Source organism: Pituophis catenifer, unplaced genomic scaffold, assembly GCF_029215685.1.
Source record: "Pituophis catenifer annectens isolate HBS135680 unplaced genomic scaffold, rPitCat1.0.hap2 SCAF_9, whole genome shotgun sequence".
Lineage (NCBI taxonomy): Eukaryota > Metazoa > Chordata > Lepidosauria > Squamata > Colubridae > Pituophis > Pituophis catenifer.
Genome location: NW_027256889.1, coordinates 414,970 through 430,690, shown reverse-complemented (window position 1 = coordinate 430,690; position 15,721 = coordinate 414,970). Strand labels below are relative to the sequence as shown.

The following is a 15,721-nucleotide window of genomic DNA, read 5'->3' as shown; positions in this document are numbered from 1 at the left end:
TGTGGCCAATCATCCCACGATAACTGGGGGATTGACTTCTTAGCAAAGGATGTTTTGGGGTGGGGAGGTGGGTGCCCAAAACCCTGGAAGCTGCCCGGTTCCTCGTCTACCCTTGGATCACTTTGCATTCCCGGCCTGCAGCCCTCCTCTCTGCTGTGTGACCTGCCCCTTGAGCAGCTGCCCCTCCCTGGCACAGAGGCCGGGTTTCGACTTGGGCAGAGTCAGAGATTTAAAAGGCAGCCCTGCTGATGTTTATCCTGCATGCTCCAGCTGCCCTGAGGAGCCGGGCGGAGGGCCAGGCGCGGCTGCCAGTCCCCTTTGTTGCTGTGTTCACTAAGAGACGCTTCCCTAGAAAAAGGCGCCAAATCCCCACTCGGCTTGTTTGGGCACTTACTGTCTCTTAGGGAGGGTCTAATTGGCAGCATTTTCATCCTTGGCTTGGCAACGTTGAGATGTGTGGACTTCAACTCCCAGCATTCCCTGGCCCAACCCAGCCCCCCAAGCAGGAGGCTCTGAGGACATTTTGGAGGCCTGGCCCAGCCATCTCCCCTCAGTCCTTTCTGGACGTTTCCATCTTGGAGAGGTCAGGGAAAGGCTTTTCTCTCGTGGTGCAGAGCCAGGAAAGGAGACAATGGCCCACAACTGTCCTCAGGCAGACCCAGTTTGGCCCAAAAGCTGGCAAGGCCCCAGAGGGTCGCTGACACCCCACCCCCACCCCCAAAGTTCCATGCCTGCTTTTCAGGCACATTGCAAGTGTTCACCTCACAGGCAGCTGAATGCGGGACAGAGCCAAGGGCCAAGACTGGAAGGGGGGAGGGGAGGCAGTTCTTCTGGCCCTGCCCTGGAGGGGAGGGGGTTGCAAGAGGTCCATGTCCCAGCCAAGGCAACTCAAGGGCACCGCCTGCTGGCCACCTCCTTGCCTGCACCCTTCACTTCTGGCTGCTCCCCAAATCCCACTCCAAACCACCCCCACCCCCGGCCTCTCTTCTTCCTATGGACCCTCTGGAGACTTCACAGGACAAGAGAGCAGAGAATTATTTCCAACAATCCAAACTGACCCCCCCCCCCCCGCCAAAGGAAGGAGAGCTCAGAGGAACAACCCCCAAACCCATGAGGGGGGTTTTGCCCTGGGGCTGCCAAGGCAGGCAAATGGGGAGACGCTGCCCACCAGAAACAGACCAGGTTGAGGTGATTGTAACTGTCATAGCCTGTTGTGGGAACAGGGCCAACAATGGGGCATCATGGGCGCACAGCAGTCATGGGGATGCAGCTGGGGCACTTTAATCTGGATCGTTTGTCAAGCCCCCCCCCCAAGAGATCAGCCAAGAGCCTTTCCAAATGAGGTATCTTTATTGCACAGTCCTCCTTTCTGTCTCTCTCTCTCTCCTCTTCTGCAAAGGGGTGATGCAGGCAGCAGCAGAGGGGGGCAGCTGGGGGGGGCACAGCACCCCATGTGAAAAGTGGAGCTGCATTTACAGACTGGCCAGAGCACAGCGACAATCCATAGGGACACACATCCAGGGTTCCTCCTTGCACTCGGGGCCCCTCTCTCCCCTGAGACCCCCTCCCTGCATCAGGGCATTCCAGCCCAGCAGTGGCAGCATCTGCAGGCAGGTGGGTTGGCCAAAGGAGGGACAGGTCTTGCCAGTCAGGTTCCCACGGCAACGTCTTCCATCCATCACGTGGGGCTGTCAGTCCCTGTCCCAGAAGAGGCTCCTTCCTTCTGAGCAGAAGCTGCGGGGGGGGGGGGGGGGGGGCTGGGGTTACTCACAGGAAAACCCTCCCTCCCAAGCAGAGCCCCACATCTCCAGGTGCCCCCCGCCCTTTTTTCCCAAGCTGCCGTCCACTGCTTTGCCCTCCTTTTCCTGCTCCTTTCCCAGCTCTGCTACAGCCTTTGTGAGCCCCAATTGTGAAGCAGCCCCCAAAAGCCGAAGGACCCTCAAGGGGGCAGCAGCCTCTATTCACTGCTCACCAGCAGACTTTCCTGGCCAGCCACCATCAGCCAAGCCCCTCTGGACAACAGTCCATAATGCTTCCAAAGCTGGGTCTGCCCTACAGCTAGCTGGGCTAGCCATTCCCAGGGAAAGACCCTCCCGGGGGCTGCGGGCAGACAACTCCAGCGCCCAGGCTACGGGGGCATCCCCACAGCACCCCTGTTCAAAGGCGCCCCTCCCCCTCTTACCCCGCTGGTGCGCCTCCTTGGCTCTGGCCCGCTCCTTGGCGTCAAAATACCAGACTGTGATGGCATACCTGGGCAGGTGGCAGAAAGCGGGTCAAGAGGCAGCTGGGACTGGGAGCGGGGTTGAGAGAGCTGACTGACTGATCTAATGGGGGGAGTCTCTCTGGGTAGCAATCTATGTGTAGAGCACAAGAATACTCCCCACATCGGTTCTTCTTAGCATCTTCCCCACATGACTGACCTGAGGAGTAGGGCAGCCCCCCCCCAAGAACTGCTCCCCCCACCTCAGCCTTTCTCAGCAGCAGCCCAGAAGCCTTTGGCTACAGCCTCCCTGGGGGAAGGGGAGGGGTCTTCTGTTCCAGCCCAGGGACCCCAGTCTGGCTTGGCATCCCAGTCCTCCAGCCTCTTGGAGGGTGCTGCCACTGGATTTCCCTGCCTCTTTCCTGGGGGGCAGCCGGCTCTGAAGCCTTCCTCCCTACGGGGCAGGGGCTCCATCCATTGCCAACACGTCACTCTGCATGTCTGGGGGAGAAACAGCTCATTTGCAGGCCCGGGGTGGCTCTTGCCCAGCCCCTTCCCTCTGGCTGGCCCCCGTCACCTGGTAGCATAGGCTGGCTTCACTTGGTGTGGGTTGCGCTGGTCGGACCAGAACATCAGCAGCCGGTCAAAGATGGGATCAATGTTGGCCACGACCGGGCGGCCCTCTGGGAAGATCTGCAGGAGGCCCCCGTGCACCTGGGGGAGTGGGGACCAAGGAGGACCCTTCAGGATGGCCATGGATGCCGGGGGCATCAGAAGGGCAGCCCCTCGTCCTGGGCCTGGCTGACACCCGATCTTGCCACCATAAAAAGGCCTCTATCCGAGACCCCAGGCCTCCACCCCCAAGCTTCCCTCAAGGGGAGCCCAACTGCTCTTTGCAGCCTTCTAGAAACCATCGAAACTTCCCCTTTGAGGGCACTTCAAACTTCCTACTTTTCAAGACTGGGGATTTCACTTGAGGCTCCTCCTTTCTCCACATTCTCCCTGACACAGCAGCTGAGCCTCAGTCACGATCCTCACTGCTCTGAGCTGCCTCAGAAGGCAAGGAAGAAACACTTGAAGCCCACAAAAACCCAGGAGTTGCAGCCTTGCCCCCTCCTCACACGCCCCACCCGCCACCACCTACCTTGCTCTCCCACTTCCGGTTTAGGTAATAGATGCAGGTGACACAGCGCCCGTCTCCATGGGGGTTGTCCACATGCCGCACGTAGCCCAGGCCATTGCCAGGGTAACAGGCCACCATGGCCTGGGAGGCAGAAGGAGAGGAGGGGAAGGGAAGGGATGAGCAGCTGGCAAATCCACTAGGACTGCCCCCAGAAGCCCCCTGCACCTCCAGCCAGCCAAGGCACAAATAACCCGGACCTCATAGCCAAGGACCACCCTGGCAAGGCACTTCCCAGCATTCCAAAACAGGCGTAGGCAAGGGGAGGTAAATGCCAGGGGATGGACTCTTCTGCCACCATCAAACAGGTGCCAAGGCCGAATCCTGCAGCCTTGCTGGTTTCAGAGCTGTTTGATTCACATACCCTCACTGCAGGCACCCCAGACACAGGAGGCAAGGCCAGGCAAGATGCTCTCCTTTGACAGGGAAGCCCCCCACCCACCCACAGAGATTCCCTTGCCTAACCAGAGAGTTTTCTCCTTTAAATCCAAGGTGGACAAAAGCTGGACTCAGCATATGCTCAGAGGCAAAATTATTTGGAGGAGCTATTTGCAAGTGCCCCCATCATGACTTATTCATCTGAACACTGGCAGTGGGAGGGGAGGGAAAGCCCCACTGTGAGCGGGATGCAGGCGGCAGCCCCCATGCAAGGCATCTGCCCTCCCTGCCCACCAAGCCCACCTCTTCCTTGGGCAGCCGACCCTCCTAGCCAGTGGCGCTGCAGCAGGGACCCTCTCCTCACACAGGGCTGGAGCAGCCTGTTCTCAGGAACACTGAGGACATCCAGTCCCGGTGAGGCCGGACCTGGTTCCTCCCAGCTGGGCTGCTGCCATCCACGTGGTGGATGTTCCCTGCAGGGTCACCGGAGGACAGAGGGGAGGAGATGCCAACTCAGGGAGCCTTTTGACCAGGCTCCAAAAGGAGGCAAATTCAGGGCTGGTTGCCCGAGGGGGGCCAGCCTCCGAGGCTCTTCTTATCACTTCAGGGATGGGGGCACTTCAGCCAGGGTTCCTCTGGGGCGTAGGCTGGCAAGACTGGCAAAGGGAGGGAGCCTCTTCTGGGGCTGGCAGTCAGAGCCAGTTGACAGGCATCCACACAACATGCCCATGGTCATCCTAAACCTGACCCATGTGCCCCACAGCCCCTCTCACTTCCTCCCCCTTCCTTCAGGGCTCAGCCCAACCACGTGTCTCCAAAGGGGGAGGGGTGGGGTCCGAGATGCTTATTTCCCTTCTTGGCCTAAAATCCAGAGCAGAAAAGATCCAGGATGACTGCTCCCATCACCCCATCATCCACAGCTGCCCATCCCTTTCCAGGTAATAAGAGGGCACGCCTGGCTTCCAGTAGATCGAGCCCGGGAAGCAGAGGCCAAGTCAGTCCCAGGAAGAGCCAAAAGCACCGAGGCCTTTTGGGGGAGGGGGGGGTCGGTTTCTGTCTTGGGCTGCATGCCCAGCGCCATCACACACACACACACACACACACACACACACACACACACACACACACCAGCTTAAAGTCGATGGCTTTTAGCGTCCTCGGGGGGTGTCGCAGGATCACTGGAGATCAGATCCCCCTCCCCGCGTCTGCCTGAGGGACCGGCTGCCCTGCGGGTGGGGGGCTGAGCCCGGGCAACGGCCCTTTCGGCCGGGCTCCTGCCCGGCGCTCGCTCACCTTCGTCCGGCCGTTGATCTCGTAGCCGCCCAGCTTCCCGGCGCACTGTTGGATGAGCTCGTCCAGGCGGGCCATGAGAACGCCGATGGCGCGGCAGCCGGGCTCCCGGCCCTCCACCCAGGCGACCTGGTCCCCGCGGATGCGGCGGGCGGGCCCCGCTCTGCGAAGCACCAGCTGCCCGTCCTGGAACTTGCCGCCGCGGTGCAGCCCCTCCACCTGCGCCAGGATGTGCCCGCCCAGCGCCTCCCCGAGGAAGGCGTCCTTCACGCAGAGGCCGTAGCGGGCCAGGCAGGGCACCACGTAGTCCCGAGCCAGCCGGCCGACGGGCCCGCGCTGGAGGGCGCCCGGCTCTCCCCGCGGCCGCCGCTCGACCGAGCCCTCCGCCTCCGGGCTGGGCCGCTTCGGCTCCCGGGTCACGGCCAGCCAGAGGAGGCCGCGGACTGCCACCTCTTTGCGCTCCGCGCGGCTCGCCGCCGCCTGCCTGCCCTGGCCCGCGAGCAGCCCTACGGCAGGGGCCGCCGGGCGGGAGGCGTCCATCTCAGGGCCAGGCGGCGCTGGGCGCGGGCCGGCAGCATCTTGCGGGCGCCAGAGCGGCCCAGCGCGGCCCCCAGAGGTCGCCGAGTAGCGGGAGGGGCCGGCCCAGTTGCCTGCGGGAGGGAGAAGAGAGGGTGAGCGCGCAACAGCCCCGAGCGGACTCAGCGTTCCCAACCCCTCCCCCCCATCCCCGGGAAGGAACGAAGCCAGCATGGGAAGATTGGGGGGGGGGGAAGTCAGCACGGGACTGGCGCGCGGAGACCGCCCCTCCCAGCTAGACATTCCCAGGTCAGGCACCCGATCACAGGTCCCATCATCCCCGGCCTGCGGCAGAGGCTGGCGGGACCGCGATCCCACAAACGGCTAAGAGTTGAGGGAGGGCAGCGGGAAATCCCGGCGGGAAAGGTCACTCTCCGGGGCAAAGCGGGTCTCCAAGGGCAGCCACGGCTAAATCCCGGGGAAGCAACTGAGGCGCAACTTGGCCTTTGGCAGCCGGGCTCCGCGCGTGGGCGCCTGGCGACTCGGCTGCAGGGCGGCGGGGTCTCTCCGGCTGAGGGCTGCCCTCTGCGGGGGGCACCGGGGGGGCCGGCGGCGTTCTCGGCCATCCGCCGCCAGGAAGAGTCGTCACCTTCGGGGCAGCCACGCTCTGCTCGGAAAGGCTCTAGTCCTCAGCGCGCACCAGGCGCTTCTCACCTGCGCTGAAGCCGCCGCTTGTCCTCCTGGGCTCTGGCCAAGCACCACCTGGGCAGGCTCGCGCGAGCCCCGGGAGCGAGCCGGCCCTGGCGCCGCCACACGGGGCCCACGCGAGCCCCTCCGAACGGAGGAAGCGGAAACGGAGCGCGCGGGGGTCGTTCGGGGAGCCGGGGGCGCGATTGCTCTTTCCTGCCGGCGCGGAGCTGCGCTTTCGTGCCGAAACCGCTTTTCAAGCGGCGCCCGGAGTCGGGCTGCTCCGGGAGCTCCCCGGAGAAGCCAAATGGAGCCTCTTCTGCAGCGCGGAAAGGCAAAACGTCCGGCCCGGCCTGGCCTGTTGCTCTCCCGCCTTAGGCACCCCTCCGGCCCCAGAGCGACCCCGCTGCTCGCCGGTTTCTCCCCCGCGGCCGCTCCGGGCAGACCCGGCGCCTCTCTGCAGCCAGTGCAAATCGGGACCCGGGGCGTTGGGGACTCGATCCGGCCAAGCGCTCCCTGAATGCCGCACCTCTCTAGCGTCCCCCACCGCCCCGTAGGTTACACACACACACACACACACACCGGCCAAGGCAAGCCAAAATGGTCAACTTGGGTCAGCCATCAGAGGCTTCCGCGGCACAGTCGGTGAGCAAACTTTCGCGGGAGGGAGAGAGGGCTCCTGGGTGGTACCGGTATCCATCACCGAAGGCAAAAGAACTGAACCCTTCCTAAGTCGGCACCAGCAAGGAAGCCGCGCAGGCCCACGGATGCCATCCCCATAGAAACCATCCGTTTCCTCCTTTCCAGAAATTGTCTTCATTTCCCAAAAGGCTGGAAAATGAAATTATTGAATGGGGGCGGGAATTCTGGCAGAGGGGTTCTGGTCTGAGATTGCAGGCTCCCCATCCCCTTCCCCCACGTGCTGCAGGCAAACCCAAAGGGGCACCTTCTTCCCGGCTTTCTTTCTAGAGCTCTGCTTGCGTGTGGCAAACCACTGACGCCTGAGCCCGCCACCCACCCCTGCTTGGGTCCAATTTTTTGGGAATGCCAAAACTAGAGGCTGCTGCCCACCAAGGGTCTCTATGAAGGGCCGACTGCCTAGAGGCCCCTCCCAATGCTACTATCCCAAGTGTTTAGAGGGGGCTTCTTGGAAGGTTCCCAAGCCCACCCACCCAGTTTTGGCCAGTAGAGGTGTTTGTAGTTCTTCCTCTGAATTGAAAAAACACTAGTGGGGGGGTGTCCCATTTTTGGGAGCTCAGCTAAGATGCACCTTCACTTTCAGATCACAGCTGAGTGAGAGCAGTTTGTGGCCGAGAGGCTTTTTCCTGGGAAGCTCAGTGGATTCTTGCCACCCACTTGATCTGCAGATTTGGAGGAAATAAGAACTTTCAGAAGAGGTACTCCATGGATTAACTGGGAAACTGGTCTTTTAATTGTTGCTCTTTTTCTGATAACGTTTTCCAATTTGTCTTTTCTGTTTCTGTTTTAATTTCTGTTCAGTTACAGGCAAGAAATGTGATAAAGCATGTAAATCCTGGAGAACTCGAGTAAGGATTCAGTCTGAATTAAGTTAAAGTACTATAGGATCATTCCTTGATATGGTTATTGCATGTATGTTCCGAGTTGATGGCTTCTCGTTACCATGCTGCCTTGTTATTAAAGGGCTATACAATTTGTCTTCAATGAGAATCAGGGATCCTGTGCTTCCTTATCCCTCCCTCTCTATAGTAAAGGACAGGATCAGCTAATGAGAATAAGAGAGTCTTGACATTGTCTTTTGAAAAAATGAAAAATGCCATGAAAAATGCCATTTCTCCCTTGGAGTTTTTTTGCCTCCTGACAGCTGTAAAGCAATTTTTCCCCTATTAGAGCCTCACTTGAGGCAAACTGCAAGGCTTGCTCCTCCGCTCCTCTGGGGGTGACAGATTGGGGATTCAGCTCTCTTTGGAAAAATTAAAAAAGGACTCGCACACAAACATGGGCAGGGACATTTGGCAAACAGCTTTATGACAACCAAGCCTACGCTGTCCACAAGAGGGAAAGATCAACCGCCCAAGTTAAAGGAGGGAGGGAGCTTTGGCGCTTAGCTTTTGGGTGGAGAAGCAAGGGAGGATTTTCCACTCTTCCCAGCTGAACACGGTTCTAAAAGGAAGTTGTAGAAATGATGGCGGAAACAACTCCTGCCACCAGAAGGCATGATGGAGATGCAGAAGAATTCTGGGATTTGAAGTCCACAAGGCTTCAAACTGCCAAGGTTGGAGACCCCTGCTCTGGAGGGCAGCTATAGGGCCCACTGCCCAACGCCTGGCCTGGCTTCACTCTTGACGGGGAAGGGGAGAGCGGTTAGTTGGAGGCCCTGCTGATGAGATTCCCAAAGCAGATCAGCCGTGGTTAGAAGCAGCCTATCTTCCCCCACAACCAGTGCTTATTTCGGTCCTACCGGCAGCCTGCCCTACATTTGAGTAGCCTTCGGCCCTTCTGCTGCTTAGTTACCATATACGTATTGCTTCAAAAAGAAAAAAGGCATCACAATTCTGACATTTGTAAAAGGGGAAAAAAACATTTTATGTTCGAGTATCAGTTTCACAGCCTTAAAGTTGGAGGGAATGTTTGCATTTATAGAAAAAATAAAATAAACCGGAAGATTTAGGTTTTAAACTGCGTATAACTGTCAGCTGTTCAAGTCTGGATGGAAGGAACTCCTCCTCCTACAAAGCTTAAGGAATCAAACCAGGAATGCAGCCAATGAGAGCAGGGACCCCACCTGCAAAGCGAGCCTGTTCCTGCCCTTGACACAGAAGAATAAATAACAAAGAGAAACATTACACTTAAAAATAAAATCCAAATCGGGTCCCCGTTTCATCTTCCTTTCTTTCTGAGAGCGCCGCAGGAGGGGAAGCGAAACCTTCCCAGCACACAAGCAGGAGCAGAGATTGCTCCATCCTAGCAGAAAAGAGAAGCAGACCCCACCTCCAGGTTCTCACCTTCCCATTATGTGACTATAAAACTGGGGAGGGGAGGGAGAAAGTCCCCAACTCAGAGCACCCCCTCTTCCTGTAAGGGGGCAACCGTCCATGGCCAGAAGTAACTGCTAATAGGAACTGCCAGGTTCTACCTACCTTCCTCAGTGAACCAGGGAGGACTTCTGGCCCAGCAAACTCTTCCAAACCCACCTGGCTTGCTACCATCTGGACCCAGGCCTCATTCTGGATGGCTGGCAAAAACCAGTTCCCTGAGGATCCATGCAAATGTGGATCAACACACAGGGAGGCAGCTCCTGGCCCACTAGAGAAAGGGAGGGGGAGGGAGCCAGGCTCTGTCAGAGGGTTAAGAGAAACTTGTAATTGGGGGGGGGAAGGGTATCCTCCTTCTCAGAGCTGGTGCCTCTCAAGAGATCCCCACCAAACCATCCTCTCCTCTGCAGGACCCAGAGGGACCACGCACAGCAAGCCTGATAGCAGTGGCCACGGGAGTGAAGGACTGGGGGCAATTCCATAACTTGGTGGTTTTTCCCCCCTCTTCTTGTGACAAAATTTAGGGCTGTGCTCTTTGGAAGTCAGGGGTACTTTGTCAACCGTGGGATTTTTGCCTCTCATGCTGGTGCCCAGTCAAAGGCTCTAGAGATACGGACATCTTGCAACACTTAAAGCATGCGGGAATCCAAGCTCACCCAAAGGGGGGGGGGGGAATATCCCCACAGCTTCCCACACCAGCACGGAAGCAGAGATTTTTCTGCCAATGCTGTGGCTTCCTTGCTGTGGACTCAGCCCAGGAAAGAGCTCAAAAGAAATTGCCCGAAGGGAGCATTTCTCACTCCATCAACACCGGGCCAAAAAAACCCCTCAAGGACCAACCCAACCTGCCCACTGGCCTGGCCCAGCCACTGCAGCCCTGGAAAAGAGGGGTGCAGGCAGAGGCCCAGGGCAAGCATAAGAGGCTTGAAAGAGGGAAGGAAGGAAGGAAGAAAAAAAGTAGAGCATCTCGGGAGGGACACGGACACTCCTTCCCAATCAGATGAATCGGCTGCTATTCAGCTGGAGCAGCTACGGAGCACAGAAGGGGCCAAGGCCCCACGCCCTCTAGGGGCGCCCACACCCACACCCACACCTTTGGGGGGCAGCAGTGTGCGAGGGGGTGGATGCAGGGGCCTGGCCACAGCCATTCGTGCAAACCTTCTGCTAGGAAATCTGAGAGCGAACACGCAACCCTTCTTGTCTTAGGACAGGAGGCGATGCAAGGGGAAGGAAGCGGCAGTGGCCGTGGCAGCAACAGCAGGGGGTGCAGTGGGGTCTTCAGCCCAAGAGGCCTGTTGCGTTGGAGAACCAAACAGAAGAAGAGGCTTCATGTAGCCCCGGGGCCCAGAGCAGCGGAGTTCCAGCACTGAGGAAAGAGGGGGAGTATGGTGGGGCCCTGCAGAGGCACCAGTTCTTCACACCACCCTCTGGGGGCTGGACTTGTGGCCAAAACCTCCTGACCACGTAGTGGCCACTTTGTTCACCAAAGCTCCCCATTCCACTCGAAGGTGGCTTCTTGCCTGTGGCTCCGATGCATGGAGGTTAAAGCCAGGCCGTGGGGTGGGGGGTGGGGGGCTGAAGGCACTCCCAGTCACCCCTTTTTCTGAAATGGAATTGGAAAAGTGCCCTGCGCACACAGTCCCAGTCCAGCCTCGGGGGCAGGAGGCACAGCAGAAGGAGGGTCCTGAATGACAGTGTCACTGGGGAGCAGCTCCCAGCTCACCTTGCAAGCCGGTGAGGACCTGGGCCTAGCAGGTGCACTGCTGCCTCGCCTGTGCCTGGCTGCTCCGGGGCTGCCGCAGCTGCCGCAAGGACGCATCCCCGTACTGGATACCTGAGCCCATCCTCTCCGGGTCGAGCTCACCTGGTAGGGGAAGAGATAGTCAGGTACCACTGGCTTTGGCCACAATCCCCCACAACAATTGCTCGGTCCCAGAGTCTCTTTGCCACGTGGGTCAACTTACCCAGAGAGTATTTGGGCAGGTCCTAGGGCCTCTGGCCTTGGCACATCATCCAGAGCTTGAGGGACCCCAATTTCAAGCAGCTCAAAGCCATTTTGACCCTAACCACTAAGCTGCGTCTTTCCGCCTCTGGCCCAGGTGATTGAGGGATTTGTACAACAGTTTCCATTGTTACATGCCACCCAGAGTCCTTCAGGACTCAGATAGTTCATAAATCTGCTAAAAAAAATAAATGGCACACCTGATTCGATTTTATTTAATATGGTCCGTGCACATTTCAGGAAAGCTTCTTCTACGTTCTCTCCAGTCAAGGCACTGGTCTCGAGAAACATCAGCTCTGCAGGATGAGAAGAAGCCTCAGATTAAGACCGCTGCCATAATGCTTCAATGTCGGTTCTGGACCCAGAAGTGAGCTTGGTTAAAGCAACGGATGGGTGGGAGGAGCCTTCCTACACCCCAGGACAGAAATCCAAACCAAGGGGTACAGAGGGGGGTTATTGGAGATCAAGTCCAGGCCTCCCATGGTTTCCCAAAGCTCCAGCCCTCAAGGAGAGACGGATGCTGGGAAAAACAACTCAGCAGTTGACCAGAGATGGCTGCTCCTGCCCAAAGTATCTCAGCAGCAGCTCACCATGGCCAGCTCTCCCTGCTCCTCACTCAGCCCAGTGGCATGAGGTGCTTCTAGGGAAAGCAAGACTCCAGGGGCTGAGCTCCCTCCAGCACCCACCCCCACCCCCTGCATTACCATTCTCTTGAGCAAAACGAGAAGCTTCCAAAAAAGTGACTTCCCGGTCAGCATCCAAATCCTTCTTGTTGCCGCATAGAATAATGACAATATTGAGGCTGGCCAGAGTCCGGGCATCGGTTAGCCAATTGGTCAAGGCATTGTAGGTCTCTCTGCTGCAAGATGGAATTGACAGATTGAATGCCAGAAAAAAAAATGCCTGGGAGACTCAGAGAAGGCTTTGTCCCAAAGAGGGAAAGAAATTTCTGCATGAGCTGCTTCGCTGGCTTCCTCCCCCAAATCCCCCTGCTGGCCTACCAGTAACTGACCCCTCCCCACAGCCATTCTGTATGTCAAGGTGCTCCCCTGCACCCTAAATTCCGCTAAGAAACAGCATTGCAGCTTTTCTTCTACAATGAAAATAGTCTGAAGAGCCATAGCAGAAACAGCCCCTTCCCAGAAATTCCTATTGCTGAAAAGCAAGAGATGGGGGTGCAACATGCTCACCTCGTGATGTCATACACCAAAAGTGCCCCAGCTGCACCTCTGTAGTAGCTTCTAGTAACAGACCTAGAGAGGAAGTAAAGAAGGCTTGACACAGCTATGGCAGACTGGGTGTAATGCAAACTATTGAAATGGCACTTGTACATGCTAACTTGAACCTTATTTCTAAGTGTGTTCTTAGATGCTGGATTGTGCAGTTAAAGCCACGAGTATTACTCTGAAATCTTCTGTGAGCTATGGAGCATTCTCTAGGCCAACATGTGGGACAGATTTGGATTCAAACTTGCAGACAAAGCATTCTTTGTTTCAGAGAAGACTTTGAAAAACTGGACTGGCATCTGAAGCCTTGCACAATTAAGTCTTAATCCGGAAGGAACCTCTCCCTCCACATATGTCCTTGACATCTTTTCAAAAACAGAACTTTAACAACTGAGGTATGAATAATATCAACCAGAACATTCAGCAGACGGCTGATCTTGCAAGCTTGGATGAGTCAGTACAATCCTTGCAGAACAGGATCTCATGAAAATCTACTTCATCAATATCCTATGACTGCAAATCAAAAATTAGTTACTCCAAACCCTTTAAAAATCCTCCCAGGTGCCCCTTCCCAGTTGGTCTCCCAGTGGCCAGAGGATCCCCCAGAGGGTCCCCCAGGGATGTACCCGCTTTCCCCAAAGCAGACCGCTTCTCAACGACTGGGGGGAGGGGGGCTTCCCTCGCCAAAGCCCCCAGCGACCGCCCCCCCAGCCCCTCAGATGCTGCTGCTGACCTGAACCGCTCCTGCCCAGCCGTGTCCCAGATCTGCAGCTTCACTGTTTTGCCGCCGACGGTCACCACCTTCGACCCGAATTCCACCCCGATGGTGTGGTTGGAGTCCTGCTTAACTGCCGGGCGCCGAGAGGGACAAGAGGGCGGCAGGTCACGCGGGGCAGCCCGGGAACGGCTCAGAGAGCGGCCTGCTGTGGCTCGGCCGCTCGGAGAGGAGCCGGGAGGCGCCGCCTGCAGCCGGAGCCCGCTGGATGGGCCGAGGGGGCTCCGGTCGGACAGACCGCCGAGCCACAGCCGCCCGGGCGAGTCCCCCCCACCCCGGCGACTCACACTTGCTCTCGATGAACTGGTGCAGCAGGCAGGACTTGCCGGTTCCGGCGCTGCCGATCACCAGGAACTTGAAGAGGAAGTCTGCGGGGGAGACAGAGAGACGGGAGGCAGCCCTTGCAGAGCCCCCGCCGCCGCCGCCGCCGCCGCCGCGCCCCCCTTCGGCCCCGCCGCCCACGCACCGTAGGTCTCCGACATGGCGGGCGACGCGTCGGCCCTCGCCCCCTCCTCCGCCTGCCGGCCTCGTCGCGCAATATGGCGGCGCCCAGGGAGCCGGCCGAGACTGGCGTCGCGGGAAGATGACGTCAGCGACCGAGCCAACGAGAGCCGTGCCGCCAATCAGAGAAACGCTTCTCGGGCGGAGGGTCTAAAGAGGGCAGCGCGGCGGAAGGGAGCCCAGACCGCCCTGCGGGGGTGGTGCGGTTGGAGGCTCCGCGCTCCCGCCTGCCTTTATTCAGCCAAATCGTTCGGATGCGCTGTTCGGGGGGCCCCGCGAGACATCACGGCTGGCCCCCAGCCAGAAAGGCGCCTGCCTGCCTGGGTCCTCCGGGTGAAACCCCCGCGTCCAGCTGGCGCGGAGTTGTCTTTTTTGCACCTGGCCCTAACCCATCCGATGCAAGCTGTTCCCCTAGGAAGCTGGGCGCCTCCTCCCTCCCGCCAAGGCCCTCCTCTGCCTTCACGTTTGCTCAGTATCCCAGCCTAAGACGATCCTTCCTTTGCTCTCGCAGTCCCTGTGCACTCGTGTACCCACACGCTCAGGTGGGAGGGTGGTTGGGCCAGGAGATCAGGGACAATGAAGGAGCCGAGGTCAAGCCACAAAGGGCAAAAAGCACTGACTGCTCTGGCAGCAGGGAGGCATGTGTGTGTACACACAATAACACAATGGGCAGCCTGCTGGGCCTGGTGGAATATTCCCCGGCCTCCCAGCCTGTGGTGAGAGACTGGCAAGGCAGCTGGACCCTCCCTGCACCTCACTGAGCCTTTCCCCTCCCCGCCAGCTCCTACAAGCCCGCTCTGGGAGGCTGGCAGAAGAGACAAGTTGCTCTTGGCAGGAACACCCTGTCTCTGCAAGGGAAACAGCTGTGCCCGGCAGGTGCTCAGGGGCAAGGCACAGTAGGGCACTTCCTCCTCCTGAGTCCTAGAGCAGGCAGGGAGAGGCGAGGGTTCAGAGAGCCCAGAGGGCATTTAGGGGTACATATGGCCTCCCCACCCCCTCAGACCATCAGCAAAGCTTGAGACCTCAAGGGATGAAATCGCAGCAACTGAACCCTAACACTCCCACCCCCACTTGACACAATACGTGTTCCTTCACATCTCAGCTACCAAGCTGTCAAGAAAGGCCAGCTGATCCTGGATGTCTTCCCTCCCTCTCCTTATCTGGCATTCTTTATCTTGAGCAAGTCAGCGCTGTTGTGTGAGTCACCCTTTCTGGGTTGGGCAGTTTTCAGGACTAGGGGAGAAAGAAGCAGGATGCTCTGAAAGGGCCTAGATTGACAGCAGGTGGCAGGAGGGAGGTTGAACTGCTGCTGAAATATATATGATACTTCCTCTCTCATATCAACAAAGCTTTACTCCAACCCCTGCTCCGGTTAATATTAACCTCACAGGCCCCATTACATCTTGCAAAGCGCACAATGCTGCTCAGGCCATAGAGTTAATTTTTCAGTGCTTCTGCTATGTGCAGAAAGCTCTTCTTTACTAGTGCTGATGATGTTACCTGGTTTGGGTAATGAAACGTCTGCAAGAAAACAAGGGACCTTGTTCTTCTCACAGAATACCTACACTTGTGGGTTCAAGGTGGGGTGTCCCAAATACTCTGTTTAGGGGAAAATACATTTAATCAGGTAATGGTTGCAAAGAAAATGCAGAAAGAAAATATTTAGTGCAGAAAGCCCAGGGGAATGGAAATATCACACCACCTCAAACTTTCTTCCATAAAAATATTTGGGCAGGGTGATCAGCTGGCACTGGGCACTCCTGTCAATCTGTGGGGCTGCAGCGATAACAGTTGGAAGATCAGCAGGATAAAGAGAGGCTGGGATTAATAACCCCCAGGCATCCCAAGAGAGAGAAGTGGACTAAAAATCAGCAGGCTGTGTCAAAATAAAGGCTCCGAGATTAAGGCCTGGGATTTGCCTATCATATGTAATTTAAAAAACAAAACAAAAA

The 15,721-nt window shown here is 57.7% G+C and overlaps 2 protein-coding genes and 1 long non-coding RNA gene across 5 annotated transcripts; 1 reads left to right on the top strand and 2 right to left on the bottom strand.

Annotated features, from left to right (window-relative positions):
• Window positions 1–1,591: 1,591 nt before the first annotated feature.
• EGLN2 (egl-9 family hypoxia inducible factor 2) lies at window positions 1,592–6,190 on the bottom strand. The gene is made up of 6 exons (XM_070949974.1): window positions 6,064–6,190; window positions 5,052–5,698; window positions 3,345–3,464; window positions 2,778–2,914; window positions 2,183–2,250; window positions 1,592–1,734 (listed from the first exon to the last, which is right to left on the bottom strand). The coding sequence occupies exons 1-6, from the start codon at window positions 6,188–6,190 to the stop codon at window positions 1,679–1,681; spliced, it is 1,155 nt and encodes a 384-aa protein (XP_070806075.1). The 3' UTR covers window positions 1,592–1,678.
• Window positions 6,191–6,626: 436 nt separating this feature from the next.
• On the top strand, window positions 6,627–7,810 carry LOC139321442 (uncharacterized). The gene is made up of 3 exons (XR_011600776.1): window positions 6,627–6,896; window positions 7,534–7,648; window positions 7,752–7,810. It is a non-coding gene; the product is annotated as an uncharacterized lncRNA (long non-coding RNA).
• A 981-nt stretch (window positions 7,811–8,791) lies between these two features.
• Window positions 8,792–13,803, bottom strand: RAB4B (RAB4B, member RAS oncogene family). Of its 3 annotated transcripts, none has more exons than XR_011600765.1 (9): window positions 13,735–13,803; window positions 13,556–13,636; window positions 13,227–13,341; window positions 12,458–12,520; window positions 11,972–12,126; window positions 11,468–11,563; window positions 10,989–11,129; window positions 9,371–10,631; window positions 8,792–9,039 (listed from the first exon to the last, which is right to left on the bottom strand). XR_011600765.1 is itself a non-coding variant. In XM_070949966.1 (8 exons), exons 1-7 carry the CDS (start codon window positions 13,748–13,750, stop codon window positions 11,014–11,016), a joined length of 642 nt encoding a protein of 213 aa, XP_070806067.1. In that variant the 5' UTR covers window positions 13,751–13,803; the 3' UTR covers window positions 8,792–10,631; window positions 10,989–11,013. The 3 variants fall into 3 exon arrangements, 1 of the variants encoding a protein (XP_070806067.1); XR_011600766.1 differs by having other exon boundaries at window positions 10,424–10,631; XM_070949966.1 differs by having other exon boundaries at window positions 8,792–10,631.
• Window positions 13,804–15,721: the final 1,918 nt, after the last annotated feature.